This window comes from Poeciliopsis prolifica, unplaced genomic scaffold, assembly GCF_027474105.1.
Source record: "Poeciliopsis prolifica strain line A6 unplaced genomic scaffold, Auburn_PproV2 SCAFFOLD027, whole genome shotgun sequence".
NCBI classification, from domain to species: Eukaryota; Metazoa; Chordata; class Actinopteri; order Cyprinodontiformes; family Poeciliidae; genus Poeciliopsis; species Poeciliopsis prolifica.
The window spans coordinates 3663184-3681978 of record NW_026562402.1 but is presented as its reverse complement, the minus strand read 5'-3'; the positions used below and the strand labels follow the sequence as shown (position 1 = coordinate 3681978).

General features: G+C 42.6%; 1 protein-coding gene across 3 annotated transcripts in view; it reads left to right on the top strand.

Moving 5' to 3' along the window:
* myt1b (myelin transcription factor 1b) overlaps nucleotides 1-18467 on the top strand; it is a 132871-nt gene extending 114404 nt beyond the window's left edge. For all 3 annotated transcript variants that reach the window (XM_055048294.1, XM_055048295.1, XM_055048296.1), the window contains 16 exons: nucleotides 159-287; nucleotides 616-706; nucleotides 925-1041; nucleotides 3142-3356; nucleotides 4203-4390; nucleotides 6467-6724; nucleotides 7300-7454; nucleotides 8801-8863; nucleotides 9102-9170; nucleotides 10126-10188; nucleotides 10489-10569; nucleotides 11037-11261; nucleotides 11966-12057; nucleotides 12243-12346; nucleotides 13020-13163; nucleotides 13856-18467. In XM_055048294.1, coding sequence (XP_054904269.1) covers nucleotides 159-287; nucleotides 616-706; nucleotides 925-1041; nucleotides 3142-3356; nucleotides 4203-4390; nucleotides 6467-6724; nucleotides 7300-7454; nucleotides 8801-8863; nucleotides 9102-9170; nucleotides 10126-10188; nucleotides 10489-10569; nucleotides 11037-11261; nucleotides 11966-12057; nucleotides 12243-12346; nucleotides 13020-13163; nucleotides 13856-13999 — 2138 coding nt within the window. In that variant the 3' untranslated portion in view covers nucleotides 14000-18467. The remainder of the gene's footprint in view (nucleotides 1-158; nucleotides 288-615; nucleotides 707-924; nucleotides 1042-3141; nucleotides 3357-4202; nucleotides 4391-6466; nucleotides 6725-7299; nucleotides 7455-8800; nucleotides 8864-9101; nucleotides 9171-10125; nucleotides 10189-10488; nucleotides 10570-11036; nucleotides 11262-11965; nucleotides 12058-12242; nucleotides 12347-13019; nucleotides 13164-13855) is intronic.
* Nucleotides 18468-18795: the final 328 nt, after the last annotated feature.

Here is an 18795-nt window from a genome sequence, read left to right as displayed (position 1 = left end):
TCTAGATTTCACGCTCAGCCAAGCAGACGGTCTGATGGCATTAACCACTCGGTCCTGTCCTCCTTTCTCATCCCACTCTCCCACCTCATTCTTGCCCTTCTCATTTCTTTTTCTTTCTTTTTTTCCTTCTTTCTTTTCGTCTGTCTGTCTGTTTCCAGAGAGGCCGGAGAAGAGAGAGAACAAGTGTCCCACGCCGGGGTGTGACGGGACGGGCCATGTGACCGGCCTCTACCCCCACCACCGCAGCCTGTCAGGCTGTCCGCACAAGGACAGGATCCCCCCAGAGAGTGAGTTTGGGTTGGTCTTCACCCTGAATACAAACACGTTTCTGAGGAGAGGAAATTTCACAATGGCAGAATCTTTATGGCAGCTTTTCTTGTGGTTTCAAAAGATTGTCTGGCTGCTACATTTTTTATTTTAATTTCACTATTTTATTATTGTTTCTGGTTCACATTTGCAGCTTTAAAAATTCTTGGATAGTGTCAAATAGTAGATCTGTGGAAAGAACCAATCTGTTTTGAAAGACCTTTCTGATGATAGTTTGAGGGCATGAGGTTGTTTATATGGTGTTTTTTAGTTTGTTTCTTTTTCTGAATCTGTGATTCTTCTGCTCAGTTCTGGCCATGCATGAAAATGTGCTGAAGTGTCCGACTCCTGGCTGCACTGGTCAGGGCCACGTAAACAGCAACCGCAACACACACCGCAGGTATCCCGTCTGAGCCGTTGCTAATCTGTGTCGTTTATGAGCGTTTCTGCCGGACGGGCTTTTGCACAGCATTCGCATTTCCCTTTGAGGATTTGCAAGCGCATGCATGCAGGACAGCAAATGTGTCAGCCCGCATCAGTGTGATGTCGATTTGCGTTGTCAGCGGCTCGGCGTTGTTTTTAAAATTCATCGGCTTTTCTGCTCCTCCGTCCTCCCAGTCTCTCCGGATGCCCGATCGCTGCTGCTGAGAAGCTTTCTAAGACCCACGACAAGCAACACCTCGCTCAGCCGGGCAGCGAGATCCTCAAAGGAAGCCCCAACGACAGGGTGCTGAGGTGGGTGGAGACTGTAAGGTCCAAACTGGCAGGTGCAATTTATGGATCTTGAAAAATTCAAGATCCATAAATCTTGAATAAGTGAGCTGTACCTTCCTGTACCAAGTATTCACTGTGACATGCAATGGTACAGACATCAGTCCTGCAATCCCATGGAGAATGAAGGTGATCTTCTTTTACACAATAAGAATGAGCACATTGTTTTTTTTTTTTGTTTTTTTTTTACATTTCATGTTGTTTTGTTACCTTGATTTTGATATTCAAATATTGCTCCAGTAGATGGCTACAGACCTTTGCATCATCTCTCTATTTAGACGGGTTGTTTTCTTTTGGCTGCCTCTGTTTCTGTCTGGGCTATTTTCTGCATTAATAATTGAAAAGTAACCTACATTTTGTCTTTTCCTTTCTCTTGTACTAAATACATACCAAACCACAAGCCCCAAACTGAGCCACTTACTAAACTGTGATCTAGGTGTCTTGTTAAACTCCTATTAAAATGCAACCCCTCTTTTTTTATTGCTTTAGCAGTTTGCCACCCTGTATTCCTGCTCCAATCCGATTTAGCTTCATATGAACTAAATCTGTAGATTAATTCCCTTAAATAAATTTATTTATGGGAATTTTACTTGATGATGTTTCATCAAAAGACTGAAACCCTTTAGGAAAGTGTCACTGTGGACAGTGATGCAGTGGGCAGGAAGGGTCTCCAATAGCAGTCTGTGTTGCAACAAAACTGAAGAGGTCTCTGACTGAAGACTGTTTTTGTAATCACATGCTAACAGTTAGCTTCTCAAGCGGTAGAGATAATATTCCACACAGTGACATGTTTTGTATGACTTAGTTGCTAACAAGCACTGCTAATCCATATCATTTGCTTTTGCAGCTCCTCTTTAAATCTCTCTCCAGCTGTTTGGTTAGAAAGCCAAATACAATATGGCTTTCTGAATTAAATGTGACAAGGAAATACATTAATTTTATTTGAATTTCCTTTGGTAAGTAGCTGTCGGTCTGAAGAGCTAAAGGCAGACTGGTGGTGGCTTCTCTCATGAGTCGCTGCTCCTCTGACGACCTGCAGAGACGGCTCAGTTTTGATAAAGTCCCACAGACTGATCTATTCGTCACTTTAAGGTCTCTATATCTTCAGTCATCTCTCCAAGCCAGCCAGGCACCACGATCACAGCAGAAAGAATGATAATTAAAACCAACCAGATACCGGCATTATGCTAAGTCCATGCTCTCCCACACTGGTATTTTAATTAATAATGCAGTTGATATGCTAATTATGAAAGTTATAGGGGCATTGCAGGAGGATGGGAAAAATAATTGCTTTCCTAGAGGAAAACCTCACTAGACGGACAAAGCGTTGGATTAAAACATAATAAGGCTCCCTTTGTTTTCCTTCTGCAGATTGTTATGGAAATGAGCCTGCTTGTCTGTTATGTGTACGCTGGATTCCTGGTGTAGTCCTCATTCTAATGGCATTCATGTTGATTTGATACAAAGACAAAAGGAAATCCTCTGTGATCGCTGATAGAAAGTATTTTTTTCCCCTGTTATGAGGGTCCTCCTTCACACTGCAGGCCAGGTCATGGAGCTTATTAACAAGCATATGGTTGGAGACCAAAGATTGGGAATTCTGTGGTCATATCGCAGTTGCAGAGCAAAATAACAAGAGGAGAAGAAAAGAGGAGTGCTCTCTCTTTTTTTTGTTCTTTTTTCCTTCTCCCTCACTCCCTGGTCTATCAATGGATTTACGCCAACAGGTTTGACAAAAGCCCGGGCTCTCCAGGAAAACGAGAGGGCTTAAGGCTCATAAATTCCATGCTGTACAACATGCAAATGTGCCCTCTGCTGATAAGAGAGCTTTTAATCCTGCTGCACTCCTGCTAAGTACACCGGTGCTCCTATCTTTGCTCGTTCTATTTCATTCTACTTTCATTCACCCATTCTTGTTCTCTTTTATACAATCGCTTTGTTTTTCTGTCTCCTTTTCTCATCAATTCTGTTCTTTTTATTTTTTTGTCTTCATTCCGGCGTAAATCATGTTTAATCTGTCTCTCTGATGTCCTGCTCCTTCCTCCCCTCCCTTCCCCTCTGCAGGCCCATGTGCTTTGTGAAGCAGCTGGAGGTGCCCCAGTATGGCAACTACAGGCCCAACATGGCCCCCTCGACGCCACGCGCCAACCTGGCCAAGGAGCTGGAGAAGTACTCCAAGGTCTCCTTCGATTATGCAAGCTTCGATGCCCAAGTGTTCGGAAAGCGCACGCTTGCTCCAAAGATGACCACCAGCGAAACTTCACCCAAAGCCTTCAAAAGTAAGACTGGATTCTTTTCTTGGGTTTGGATCACTGTCTTCAATCTCCAGCGGTCGTCTGGCATGAGCTATAAACTGTGACAGCTATAGCAGTTAAGAGGACTGGCCAAAATTCAGCCGAGTTGCAGTGATTGGTGAGGAAAGAAGAAAAAACAGATTGGTGATTGGTCAGATTCATGGAGAAGTTCCAATGACTAATGAGCTAAATGTGGAAATGATGAGGGAATTTGTGTTACGGTTGCGATTGCAATATCACAACTTCCTGGAGGGACAAATTATTGTTACAATTATTGTTAAATTTTGGAAAAGTTTATGAAGGTATTTTATATGGAGCAATTATTCTGCCATTATCCAGGAGCACACATTTTCAGTCTGAAAGCAGGATTTTATGTCTTTTGTTCTCAAAACTTTGAATTGTTTTGCTTACATTTTAATTTTGAAAGCAGGACTTCATGTCTTTCTTCTCAAAACTTGCAATGCTTGTACTCAAAACTTCTCACACTCTGACTCTGCTCGCTTGCAAAACATAGTACTGCCTCTTTACACAGTCGCCTGGCAACCCCTCTGCCAATAAGATGAGTACAATCATTTCAAGTTTTGAGAAAATATGAAATCCTGCTTTCAAAATAAAAATGTAAGCTATAGTATTTAAAGGGTTTTAAGAACAAAAGGCATGAAATCCTGTTTTCAGACTAAAAAAAAAAGTTTGCTCTTGCATTATGGCAGAAAAATTCCTCCATAATTGTCTTGTTTCTAAACTGCTCTCAGGACTAAAACGTCCACCATGGGATTTGTTTGGGATTCAGAATTTTATTCTCTTTTCTCATTCCCATCTCTTCTCTTGCAGCCAAGCCCTCGTTCCCCAAGTCGTCCTCTCCCACCCTGAGCCTCCACGCTTACGGGAAGAGCGCCACCCTCCCCTACGACTACTCCCACGATGCCGAAGCTGCTCACATGGCCGCCACCGCCATCCTCAACCTGTCCACTCGCTGCTGGGAGAAACCCGAGAACCTCAGCATCAAACCGCAAACCAAGGTTTGCGCTCTCTGCAACAATCCCAGATCCATGTCCCATTCTCCATCTTGGAGAATCATTAAGCAAAGCAGAAAATGAAGATGATAAAGTGATGAGTGATAAACATGTGCCCTCATCAGTTCTCTAAGCTTATTTAAACATTTCAAGTGCTGCCCTGGTCTTCTTTCTAGTGCATTTGCAGAAGGATCATTAGCTGACTGCAGTTCAGATGAAACATTTCAGGCCGCAGCTGGTGAGATTGGAAGGGATAACAGTGGGTGTGCCCTTCCCTCTCCATCATTTTTTTTCTTCCCCCATCATCTCCCCATGAATATATCATCAGGAGGCATTGGCTTACAGCAACAGGACGGTGTTGAGATTCAGTTGCATCACCTCTCTTATCCTCTTTCATCGTTTCATCCCTCCATCCCACACACTTTTCATGTTGTTATTGAATTTGGCTGACTGCCAGTTCCCTGGATTACTTTTCCACCAGGTAGCCTTTTTTCATTATCTGCTGGACGGATCTCCCACTCTGCTTCTCCACCCCCGTCACTCTTTCTTTAATTTTCTCTTAGCATCCATTTTTTTTATTCCGCTTTATCTCCATCATTTTTCTCCCAAGCCGAGGTGTTCGGTTTTCCATGTGTGCCCATGCGTCTTTATTTTATTTTATTTTTTCTGCTACACTTTTTCCTCTCTTTGCAACAGGAAACATTATTGCTACAATATCGCTTTCTCCCATATTGTGATTTTGGATGGCGTTTCTGTTTCGCTGAGGAGAGAAAGTGACTGCTTCATCATTTTTGTGGTTTCTTCGCATGGTTTCAGGGTGATAAAAGAGAAAATCTGTGTTTCTGGCATCAAAGCAAACCAAGGTGTTATTCAGCAAGGCTGTTTTCCAAGAGCAGGCTTAGCAAATCAGCTGGGAGCTGATCTGGAATCAGAGTTGGAGTCAGTTGAAATCCAATACTAAAGCACCGGAACAGTGTGCTCGTCAACCCGGGACGTCTCTGGGAACTGCTCCAGCTAGCTTCCTTCCTCTCACAATGCTTTGATATTTTTAGATCTTGACCAGGCTATATGAGCAGCATTTTACATGAAAACACAACCCGGTTGACCCCTGTGCTTCTGTTCACCTGCCAGCGCTAAAATGAAGTGTGGAGTTTTCAAGCACCGTGTCAGCGCTACTGGCACCGGAATACCTCGGATAGCCGAGTCGGCATTCTTAAGCTGTGGAATCGATAGGACAAAGTGCATAACACTGCTTCAGGACTAAATAAGAGCTTTTTTAGGAGCAGGTTGAAAGACGACATTTAGAGAAGATGCACAGACACAAAAGCTAAGACTGATGAATTTATTATTTTACTAACCATTTTTTATTTTATTTTTTTTGTCTATCTTTTTTGAGCTGTATTTTAAAATGGTTAGCTGACTCTAGTACCATGTTTGGCTAATACATCCCAAAAGGACAGGAAGAGGATTACGCCTGGCGTTATTGATTATCTTCTGATTCTAAAGTACTTCAATGAACAACTTAAATGTAGGATATTTTTTCATACTCTCTGGATAAATTTGAAATGGAGCCATGTTAGTAATGAAATGACTACAGTAGCAGAGCTCAAATCTGCACAGACGTCTCCCTGCATCACTGGAAATCTACAAATGCAGTGAAATCCTCCAGGCTGTTGAACAGAAACGTGTGTAGATGAAGAACAGCTACAAGAACGACAGCATGTTTCAGCTAATATTTTATGACACACATAATAGCTGAATGACTTTTGCATTTTCCTTTTTAGGCATATAAAAATGTAGAAGTGCTCTACTGCATCATGAGATATTTCTTTCTTTTTCATTGTTTTGACTGGAAAAAGTTCTGATTTTCAATTACGGGTTAGGCATTTAAATCAATCATGAATGTTTTACTATGACAGGCCCATGCGATCTGGTCACCTCCCAGTTTTGCTTGCCTTTCTAATAATAACAGGAAATATCGCCCTGCAGCACTTAAGTAAAGACAAAAAAAAAAGTCTGACTGTTTTGTATTTGTTTTGACTGGTTTGTTCATTCAGCCGTGCTTCTCTGCTTTCCACTCAGGAAATGGACATTGAGGTGGATGAGAACGGCACGTTGGACCTGAGCATGAAGAAGCCTATAAAACGGGAGGGCAGCGTGTCCGGCACCAGCCCCGGGGTCCGCTCCCCGGATCCGTCTTCGTCCTCCTCCTCTTCGTTCCATCACAGCGGAAACAGTGAAATGACGTCTCCGAACCTTCATACGTACAAGCAGGAAGACTGGGAGGGACCTCTGGATTTCACCAAACCCAATCGCCAGAGGGAGGAGGAAACAGACGAGGTCAGTGCAATTAAACGGCCGCTTTCAATTACCCTGCGTTTCCTGCTGCATTCGTCACAGAGGAGCTATTGCGGCATAAATAACAATAGACGAAATGGCCCTCAAGCCTTTTGAATGAAAACTTCTTGTTTACATCACTTGCTTTGTCTAATCGCCTTTTCTTATTTCCTGTCCCGGTTCTCCTCTTTCTATTATTCATTTATTTCAGTGAAATGCAAGAGTTACCACGAGGTTAAAACATTGCACTGCGTAGCAGAGGTGGTGTGTCAGGTGCATTGCACCATCCAGGATTTGGCATATGCTAATTTTCACTGCTTTGAACTTTTTCAAAAGAAATATAAAGGGACTTGGATGTTAATTTTTTATGAGGGCACTTTGCATTTGGAAACATTGAGTCTACAAAAGAATAAAAGGGGGCCTTGTGTGTTTGGAGTTTTTCAAAGTTTTTCTTTTTTATGTTTTCTTTTCTTTTTTTTTTTTTTTGCTTGTTTACAGCTAAGCAAAGTGATTTATGGAAACAGTCATCAGAGATTGAGTTAATCTGTGGCATCTGTTGGTGGTATGTCTTTTTTTAGATGGAGCACACAGGTCAGTCGTACGTCTCGTCTGACCCTGAGGACTGTGACATGATGCAGGACTGTCTGGAGGACAGGAAGTACCCTGGAGAGGTTACGACCCCCAGCTTCAAAGTCAAGTTTCAGCCCAAGGACGCCAAGAAAGAGCTGCTCTCGTGAGTAACCGTTGCACTAATAGTTCAACAGGCTCGTTATGTGAATTTTGCATGACATCCTAGCACTCCAAAGAGCATCTGTGCACAATTCAATTAAAATTTGCTTTCGGGGGCTTCATGCTGTTTCAACTTATCACATCTGCGTTTAGCATCATTTTCTCGATTTAATCCCCAAAACTTTTACTCTACATTTGTGAGTCGGAATAGTTGAAAATCTGGCCGTGCTCTCACAAAATTGGAGGCTCATGAGAAATAGGATAACAGCAAAAATGTATTATCTCTCGATCCATAATCGCATACATTTAGAACCTTCAAGCTCAGATCGATTGGCACTAAATTGCCACAACTGATTCACAGCTGCTGCCAGTAATAAGCACAAAACACTTTTATGGATGCAGAGGATCTCCTCTGTCAAAGCAGACACCTCTGCTCAGCGCCGTACGGCAGGAGAATCATGCCAAACAAACACCTTCACTGTTTATTTCATGAAGATAAGTTTTTTTTCTCCCTGTTGAAAAGAGTCAGAAAATTTATTTTACAAATAAGGAATAAAACTCAAATTGTAATAAGATGTCTGACCTCATAAGCAGCATGTGCCTTTCATTGGTCGCTGCAGAGAGAAAGAAGCTCAGCTTGCTAGCAAGTCTGGCTAAAGCATTAGCACGAGGCTATGCTAGTTATGATGACTCAGAGCAACTGAGCAAAATCCTCAATTAATATATAAAGGCAATTTCCACCATTCAATAGAAATGCAGCATTAATGCACATTACATTTCAAACTTATATACATGATTAAATGTTTTATTATTTTAATCAGAGATGTACCAATTGAAGTTTTCTGGCAGATCAATGATTGTGCTTTATTATGATTTTGGCTGATGTCGATTTTGTTTGGTCTGAAAAGCATAGCAACAAGGTTGCTAAGTTGGCAACTCCAGTGGGCCGTCTTAGCGGTCGCTCAGTCCTCTCTCATGGCAGAGCAAAAGGGGACAGTGGCTGATTTTCATACGTTTGTGGATGTAGATCAGAGAGGTGGATAATATTGGATGGTCAGATCGATTTCGCATGCAAGTATCAGCCGATTGCCAAGGAAATCGGGGCTGATTTATCGGCCGGTTGACGTATCAGTGCTCCACAAATTATTTTTTTTCTAGATCCAATAATAGAAGTCATTTCTCTAAATTATTTTGGGAACTACTTCATAAAAACTGTGAGATTTACATGCATTAAGGGCAGCTTCTTTGTCTCCTCCAGGAACCTCTGCTCTCTTCTTCTTCTTGTGCTCGTCTGTTCTAACTCTCGGCCTCCCTTTTCTCCTCCTTGCACTTCTGTCCTTCTCTCTGCAGGTGCCCCACACCCGGCTGCGATGGCAGCGGCCACATAACAGGGAACTACGCATCCCACCGCAGGTATGTTCAGTCTGAAGCCCGAGTGTAGCTCCTGCTCTGTTAGACCTGCCAGAGTGAGCCCTAAAGCAAAGACTGTCAATGATTTTAATACTTATCAGTGATTTACTCCTCTCTGTCTGCCCTCTTACTCCTAAATGACCTTGGTAAGCCTTGCCTTCTGGATTTCCCTTCACTCACGTCTTTCTCCCCTTTCGCTTCCCTCGTCCTCTCCTTCGCTCTTTCTCCTCTCTTCTCTCAGTCTGTCTGGGTGTCCTCTCGCTGATAAGAGCCTTCGGTCCCTCATGGCGGCCCACACTCCTGAACTCAAGTATGTCTGCTCTTCACCTTCGTTTTTCACTGTCGTTTCGGCGCACCGCTGCTGACACCGTCCGGCGCTGCAGCGCTGCACTCTGCTGATGTTAGCTCAACCGCTGTCTCTGCTGCTGCTGCGTCTGTCATTGTGTTTCCTTCTGCAGATTGGTCTCTGCACGCTTTGACATCACTCAGCTCATGTGAATAAGTACCAAAAATAAAAAATAAAGAAGCAGCGTCAAAAATGCCTGAATTATTTTACATATACTTACATATGAAGCAGATCTTATTCTACCTCGGCAAAGGTCTAAAAATCAACCACCACTGCTCTGCTGTGAGAGAAGTTTGACTGTCGGCCCCGCCCACCGGGTCATGTCTGCATGTGCATCAATGTTAAAAGCACTTCAAAGTGATTTCATTAAGAAGTGCTAATTGAATGAAGATATATCGAATTATCAATATTTTTTAACAGTTTGCTGACAGGTACTTTTATCAACACGTTCTGCCCTTTGAGGTCATTCACAAGCTTGACATGGGCCGAGATGAGCATGAGTTTGACGGAGCATTTTCGTGTCTTCAAACAGCCTAGTCAAAGTTTGTGACAAAATCTATTAGAGAATTGGTAGCAAGACTTGTTACTGCTTCGCTATTCACAAAGGCTTTCCATTCGATCTGACTGAATTTGAGTCTCGTCCAAAGAAAAGTGGACAAAAAGTGTGAGTCTCTAAATGAGCCAGTGTGGTAGAAACACAACCCAAACGACGGTTCCTGCTGCCTTTTTTTCAACATATGGATTCTTTGTCTTCCACTTTGCGCTTGTCTATCACAAAATCTCAATAAATGACTTCAGAATGAGTGACTGCGAAGCGATAAAAACCCGAAACACATTTGCAGGGCGCAGTAACAAGCCATCTTGTCTCTTTTGTTCTGTTTTTGTTCCTTTCTAAATATGAAACTCTTCCCGTCCCCAGATGCCCCACGCCAGGATGCGACGGTTCGGGTCACATCACAGGAAACTACGCCTCTCACCGAAGGTAACCAGCACACCGAGCAAAGACCTCCTTCAACAAAACACACAACCAGTCAGTCAATCAGTCAGTCAGTCAGTCAGAGAGGCCTAGTGACAGCTCATGGTAGAGTTAGACAGGAACCACATCCACATTTCCTCACCTTTCAGGCGTTTTTGATTTGACTTTCTTTTTCGTTTGGTTGGACCTCTATTTTTTTTTTTTAAAGAATATCCTTCCTTCTCATGTTTTGTCCCTTTATGCAACAGTCACCTTACCGTAACGTTTTCAACCCTCTGTTATCAACTCCATACTTTCTGTTTTCAGTCTCTCTGGGTGCCCGCGTGCCAAGAAAAGTGGAATTAAAACTCCTACCAAGGACAACCAGGAGGACTCGGAGCTTTTAAAGTTCGTACCGCTCAGAAAGCCATAACGTCTGCTTTTAGCATGACTGACGGTAAAGAGTAAAATGCAATAAAGGACAGAGAGACAGAGAAGCACAGAGAGGACAGTCACTGTGAGTCTTATGTGGAGGTGCTGACCTTGGCCTTTAGTTGAACCAAACTGTAGTCGCCCTCACTGATGAAGCTCTCCAGCTGCAAACACTGACTCTTATTCTTAGAGTGATGTAGAGCACAGTGCATGGAGGATACATGTTGCAGTTCCACATAAAACATTAAACCTGATAACATGTACTAGTAATAATACAACAGCAAGAATACATAAAAAAAACATTACCTAAAAAATTGAAAGTGCATATCTGTTAAATAATCTCCAAAATAACTTTTTTTGGAGTATTTTTGAGTACTAATCTCCTAAACACTTCTTCTTCTCTCTCCATCTCTCTCTGTCCGACGTCTTTCCGTCACTCCCAGCAGATGCCCCGTGCCGGGCTGCGACAGCCTGGGCCACATCAGCGGCAAGTACGCCACGCACCGCAGCGCCTACGGCTGCCCGCTGGCCGCCCGCAGGCAGAAGGAGGGCCTGCTGAACGGGATGCCCTTCAACTGGAAGGCTTTCAAGACAGAGGGTCCCACCTGCCCAACCCCCGGCTGTGACGGCTCCGGACATGCCAACGGCAGCTTCCTCACACATCGCAGGTGAGGTGCACACAGACGAGCCGAGCTGTTTCATGGTACGACTGGAGCTTAGCTTTGTTTCTCTAGCTGGACTCTCTTAAAGGGGCAGTGTTATGTAATCAAAAAACAAATTTCGAGTGTTGCTTTGATTCTTTCATGCATGCTTAAGAAATCCATGACTCCCCCACTCAGCTCCTTCAGACTAGCCAGCAGCAATTAGCAAAGACCTGGTGAAACTGCTAATCTGCTGAATTCTTTATAGGAGCTGCTTCTCAGTGCAATGCTGGTAAAAACATTGTTAAAGAGGTAATAGAGGAGCCATGTTGTGAGGACTTCATAAAGGCAGAGTTTCAGAAAGAGCAGGAGTTTTTAAAGGGACAGAGGCCTGATTTGAAAATGTTAAATTAGCGGACTGCTTCCAGTGTCGTTGACTTTACAACAATCCCAGATACCTGGAAGAAACATGCAGCAGAACTTGACTCAGTACAACCAGCCATCTGAAAAGAGAGAGCAGACAGAAAAAGTGGTTGGTTTGTCCTCCAGTAGCCTAAACCTGCATAAGCATAACTGTAGAGATAACTCAGGATAACCTATCCAGTCTAACTATAAGCTTTATGAAAAAGCAAAGTTTTAAACCGAGTCTAGAAAGCAGACAGATGTCTTTATTACTCGTTACTTGATAGGTCAGCTAACGGCCCCCCCATCCCCCCTCTCTCTCTCCCCAGCCTCTCAGGATGTCCCAGAGCCTTGTATGCCAAGAAGAAGGCCAAGTTCCCCTCTGAGGAATATATGAGCACCAAGTTCAGAGCCACTGACGGTATGATGTTTGGACTTAACACCCTAATGGCTTTATGTTACAAAGGAGGAATTACTGAGAAAACCACAGAACAATACATTACATGGTGTACGATATCTACGTTTGTAGTTGAGTGAATTGAGGGGAGAAGGTTGCTTATATTCAGGTTTTCCTCTTTCTCTGACATGTTTGCGCTTCTGTCTTAGTTCTGGACAACGATGAGGAGATCAAGCAGCTGAACAGAGAGATAAACGACCTCAACGAGTCTAACAACGAAATGGAGGCTGACATGGTCAACCTGCAAACTCAGGTGGGAGTCACTGTAACGCAGGTGGTTTCTGGTATATATAATGCATAACATCATTTGTAGGTAATCTTATATACATGTTGAAATAGAGCCATCAGTATATTTAAATTGAAAGAAAAGCAGCAAATCTGAGCACTGCAACTCAATGCACAGTAACAAGACAATTCAAAACTGTTTCTGATGAAAGGCTATTATTTATTTCAGAGGAACTTCGGGTTGACAAAAACAATCAGACACTGCAACGACACAAAATATTACCAAATATTTTTGGCCGAGTTTCTCATGCAAATATCTTCGTCCACTTGAAATAAGACAAAACTAACTTACAAGTAAACCAAAGAGGAAGGGGAGTACATGTTTTTCATAGGGTTTGGTTTGACATAGAGCTGTGTGAAAGTGAACTACAGCAGCTGAAAATGGAACAAATGTAATTTCGGTCTCCAATCGAACCGAGTCTACCAGACTACCAGGTGTGAAAACCCCCTCAGTTTACAAATCAAGTATTGACGTGTGCACAGCTGTACACGGCAATTTTCTCTCCATATATTTACGCTTGCTGTGGCTCAGACTGGATCTGACTGTATGGACATTACTCCAATGTGAACAGGGTCTCCGATAAAAACAACTTTCTTAAGTGAAAGGTTTTGTCATTTGAAAATGTCACTTTGTGTTGCAGATCTCTTCCATGGAAAAAAACCTAAAAAGCATTGAGCACGAGAACAAGATGATCGAAGAGCAGAACGAGGCCCTCTTCATGGAGCTGTCCGGTCTGAGCCGGGCCCTCATCCGCAGCCTGGCTAACATCCGCCTGCCGCACATGGTGAGGCTTCCCACGTCACAGGCTGTGTTTCCATTACACATGTGCACAAATCTCTGTCTAGATTCTGCTAATGCCAAAGAAACACAACTTTGCGATTGCTGGGTTTACCATTAAATAAGAAATTATATTAAAATCACAAATAATATAATTTGTGATTTTAAGCTGTCCAATGTCCTGTAGCATTGGACAGCTTTCAATGACTCATGGATAAGTCATTGAAAATCATGAGTGTGAGCAGTTCTATTAACAGCTCATCATCTATCAACCGTCACCAGAGAGGTCTGTGTTTTATTCAGGCATTGAAGCAAAAAGCCCCGCCAACTTGAGAGCAGCTATGCGTGTGGCATTTTGGGGAAATCATACTCGGCGATTTTACAGAAGTGCTATGGATTCAACAAGTTGGAATGACACAAATGTTTTGATGAACTCTGTGATGCCACTAGAGATCTGGCAGAGCCAGCTGCATGTTGTCTGAAAAAAAAAAAAAACATACCATCATCCTCCTACTACTTCCTGTTGTCTTCTTCAGCGTTTTCACCAGTAGTAACATCCAGCAGTAACATCAGATGGCTCATGTGGTGTGAAAAAGGTGTTTCCATTGCAACACTATCAAAATATGTCTATTTTGAATAGAACCGTTCCACTTATCTCACTTGTTTATCTCACTTATCTCAATCTATCTTGCACGGCAGCAGGAGCCAATCACCGAGCAGAACTTTGACAACTACGTCAGCACCCTGACCGACATGTACACCAACAAGGAGTGCTTCCAGAGCCCGGAAAACAAGGCCTTACTGGAAAGTATCAACAAGGCTGTGAAGGGCATCAAAGTGTGAGGCTCGGCGCACGGCACAGGAGGGAATCTGAAACGGCTGCTGAAGCTGGAGAGCTGGATGCAGGGGGGATGGGAGGCGGGGAGAGTTGGGAAGATGCTGAAATGCTCAACGATATATTCAGATATGATTCAAAAGCAAAAAGGGAATTCAGGTTACTTAAATAAACGGCAAATTTTCAAATAAAATCAACCCAGGGAGCACCTCTGTTGAAGAAAAAGCGACCAAAATCCACACCATGCTGCTTCTGAGATTCAGAGGAAACATTCAAGTCAGAGTGTTTGGAAAAGCAGGAATAATGTTTGTAGGAACTAGATCTGAGGGGCTTTGACGTGCTGTACGTTTACCTGCTGAGTCTGCACCGGAGCGAGGAGGCGGGATCTGCTTCCGGACGACGTGACTTTCGCCGCTGTCCTGTAGCATTGGCTGGGGGACGGAGGAGACACAGAAACGCTCACCAGCTGTGTGAGCCACATCCACTCACACACACACACGCTTCACACACACATCCCAGCGAAATGAGACACACGCTCACCTGAATGTGTGTGTCTGCAGCGGTGAGGCAGATCTCAGAGCAGTCTGGATACTCAGCAGACCAAACCCTCCTTGTCTTTTTTACTGGAATGATGATAGAAGTAGTGTGCGCACATCTCAGCTTTGGTTAGTCATATCAATAGTATTTATCAACATAGGAATTGCACTTCATTTCAATGAATAGTTTTGTGGTACGATAATTATTGTTATATATGAATTATTTAAACTTGTGAACTTTTAAATTGTAACTTATTGCCCTTTATGTTATTGAGGTTTATTTATTTAAAGCAATCTATTTATTAATAACTTTGTTTTGTAAAACAAACAAAAAAAAATGCAACTTCACTGATAACCAATCTGCAGATGTCTTAAGAATCTATAAGGACAGACGAGGCGTTTTATTTCTTTTGTTTTGTTTTGTTTGCTTTTTTTTTACGTGCAGATGTTTTATAAGGAATTGAAATTCTTTTGATAATTTTACAAGAAATTAAGTTTTTTGTTTTTGTCTTTTTTTTCTTGTTTTCCTCCGTTTTGTTTGTGCTTTTTTCTGTTACTGCCACAAAACCCCCCCAAGGCCGAGAGGGAAAGAAGAAAAAGAAAAATGACGTATTTATTATTTATTTAATGAGAAAGTCGACTGATGTGTATTTATTTTGTTCCTTATTTATGTGCGTGTTGTGACGGTTGAGTCTGAGTAGTTAAAAAAACGATTTAAAAAAAAAATCCACTGCTAATACTTAAATAAAGAAACGACATTAATACCAGTACTGTTTGATTGCTTAGGCGTGTACTTAGACAAACCAGCAGCTGATTGTAAACCCAACAGAAGCACTCACTTCTCTGTTACTGTCACGTTTCTGTGTTTTAATTTGCTTTCTGTGAAGAGAAAAAAAAAATGTTTAAAAAGAAAAAAAAAAGTCTTTTGTACCTCTCCCAAGCTCTTTGTAGCGGCCAGCACTGGCTCACCCAGAACCTCTACGATGCACCGAGGCTGCTTGGCGAATTATTCTCTGATCGTCCGTAACAATATTCCACACAGAGCGCTTTTCCGGCCGTGTTTCAGCCTGGATGCATGATGATTCCCAAAATACACTGCGACATATCCAAACCCTGGAGGATACAATAAGGTCCTTTCTATCTTTGACTAACTTCAAACATACACACCCTTGTAGCCTTACTCTAGATTTTAATTTTTTTTTTTCGATGCACAAAGTGCCACTGATTAAAAAGAAAAGAAAAAGAGCAAAAAAAAACATTTAAAAAAAGAAAGGAGAGCTTACTTTTTTCCTGATTCTCTGCATCTCTGCAATGTAAGAATGTCTGGTTGCCCGGGACGACCACGGCATCGAGAGAGAACGCGGATTGTTTCAAAATGCCTTTATTTCTCTGCCAAGATGGCCATAAGTACACTATATATACATTCTGTACAAATAGATTTTAAAGATGCTATATATATGAATATAAACATACATATATTTTTCCAGTGTAATTGTTGACTTCTTCTTCTCTTGTATTATCAGAAGCTGTTCAGGCAAGACGTTAAGGGTGCGTCATTGTGAGGAGGCGGTTGCTCCTTCTTTAATATCACTTAGACCTGCTCAACTGTGGCTTTAAACATTCAGTCAAGCTGAAGTCATTGGTGGTTGTGGAACAGTACTTTTGGATCCCGTCGGTTTCCGTTCCCTCTTTCCCTCCCCATCCCGTTTTGTTCTTTTCTCCTTCTTTTCGTCCACCTGTCTTGTCTTTGGCCTGAAGGTGTGCTAAACATCAGCTGCATGTTTACGGCTGAACCCGAATCCTACGTGTCAGTGTGAGTTCATGTACAGTGAAAAAAAGACGATGCCTCTAAATAATGTTCTGCACATTGTGTTCAGCGACGTTGTGCAGTTTCTGAGTATTCTTCTTCTTCTTGTGTGTTGTTCATGGTAAAGGCCTGCTCGCTCCGAGCTCTTTCATGTTGAAACAAACCAGTAGGAGACGCTAGTGTGACCTGCCTTTGGGGTGAAACTATTCCCATGTGTAACCCTGATGTCCAAGGCATGTTGTAAATGTGCTCTTAGCCAGCGTAGAATGTGCACTTTCTGAATAACTCGTCGAGGATGCCAGCAGTTGAAGTCGGACAGATCTGAGATCAGGAAATTTCCTGTGTTTTCTCTTAAGAGTTTCATGAAATGATTATTATTACTTCTTATGTTCTCGCGGCCTTTGTTTAACAGTGGTCAGACAAGAAAAGCGCGTTGGGAGAGAAGACATGCGGCAACACGCCGAGACTCGAATCTGCAACGGCCGTAAGAACTAAAGGTCTCTGAATATGGGTCGTGCGTTCAACCCCTGTGCCATCGCCGCACCCCCGAGTTTCATGAAATTAAAGGATGTTCTTTTGTCAAATTCTGGGAAACCAAAAGAGAGATTGACGGGAAGGAGTTGCTTGGTTCTGAGGTGACCTGCGGCAGAGCGGAGCATAGCCACAGGTCAGGCAGTCAGCTGAGGCTAGAGGCGATAGCAGCGGCTGGATCAAGGCCTCGTGTGGAATGAGACGAGCGCGTGGGAGTGGAAAATTGATTTTGCCGGGCTGCACAACCTCCCCTTTTGTTGTCGGAGGAGGCGTTTGTTGCATAAATATGTGGACGTCACTCAAGAGAATGTTAAAGCATTTCCTGACTTTTTAGCCCTCCTCCCAACTCCCGCTCCCACCCCCCGGTCGCTCCAGCCCCTCTTTACCCCCTCCCGGGTCTTCTTTGCGTCTTTCCTCAAGAAAGACTCCTTGGATGCATTTGGTTAACAAAGTAGCGTATTTTTTCTCTTGAAATGCACAAGATTTCTACCCCGAGAGTGTTAAGACTGTGAATATTCTCCTAACCTATTTGATATGGCATGACCCCTTTTAAACTGCTTGATGAAATTGTCTACTGAGGTATGTAAATGAAGAACACTGAGGCCATGAAAGCAGAGCGTTTAAAAAAAAAATAATTCAAAAAAAGAGAAAAAGTCAGCTAAGAAAGCGAACTCAGCCCACGGTCGGTCCTGCACCCACGCACTGTATGTTTTCCTATTTACATAGAAGTACCGAGTGATGGAGTCAGTTTTTTTGTTCTGAACCGAAAAAGAGCATTTAACAAGATGGGGCTCAGTTTTTCCCCCCACCTTCCCCCCTCTCTCAATTTTATTTGATGTGACGACACTTTTCAGGGAATTCAGTCAACACCAAAATCCAAATGTGAGTGTGAAGGGGAGATATATAAGGAGAGACAGAGAGAGTAAGAGAGAGAGAGAGAAAAAAAAAACAACAACTGAGTGGCACTTTTTCATCAGGCTGTCCAAAATATAACAAAACCAAAAGTCACCTCCCCAGCCGTAGTTCTCAGATATGTGTGGTCTTATCATGTGTGCCTTTCTCCCTCCACTCATGTCAACATATGGTATGTTTACACCCGTTCAATTACTGCTGAAAATCCTCGGTCCTGATCCAGATGTCTGACTTTCAGGGAGAAATGGGTGGGGATGGGTTAACGGTTTTACTCTGTGGAATAAAGCGTGTCTTCTTCTGTCGCGCTGCAGACAGACAGAGAGCACTCTGAGGACCAGGGGAAAACTCAAAGCTTTTGTCTCTCTGAAGAAACTGTGATCTCATTCTGTCGATTCAGGTACCAAAAAAACTGCACGGACAGTTTCTGTGAAGGGATCTGAAGCTCGGCAGTCATCTCTAGATAATGCATCAGAGTGCAGGGCATTATTTTGACAATAAGTGGAAAAAGTTTCTGTACATATTTGTATCCAGACAAAAAAAACAAACAAACAAAAAAAAAAACAGTGTTATGTGTTGTTGTATCGAAGTTGAAAATGGTTTCAAAATTCATAACAATTCTGAAAATGAAGAATAGTTTGTGACAAAAAAAAAAAACAAAACAGCGAAAACTCCACAGCCAAGGGTTGTCCTGCTAGCACATTTTTACAGAGATGAGCTATTTTTACTGGTGATTTTCTAGACACTGATGTTGAAATCCTTTAAAAAAAAAAATAGTACAAAACTTCCAGAAGTACAAGCACTTCCATTACTATAGAATGTGTGATCATTTTAGTTACTTTTGTAGACGTGGTTGTTCCTTTGCTACTTCACCATTTTGTAAAGTGGGACAGGCCTTGGCTGTGTGTTCTTAGGGATTCATGTTTTTGTTTCACAATTTTTCTTTTTTTTTGGGGGGGGGAGGGGGTGTGTGGTGTGTAGTGGGGAGGGGGGGAGGTTATAACACTGTAGATTGGCCAAG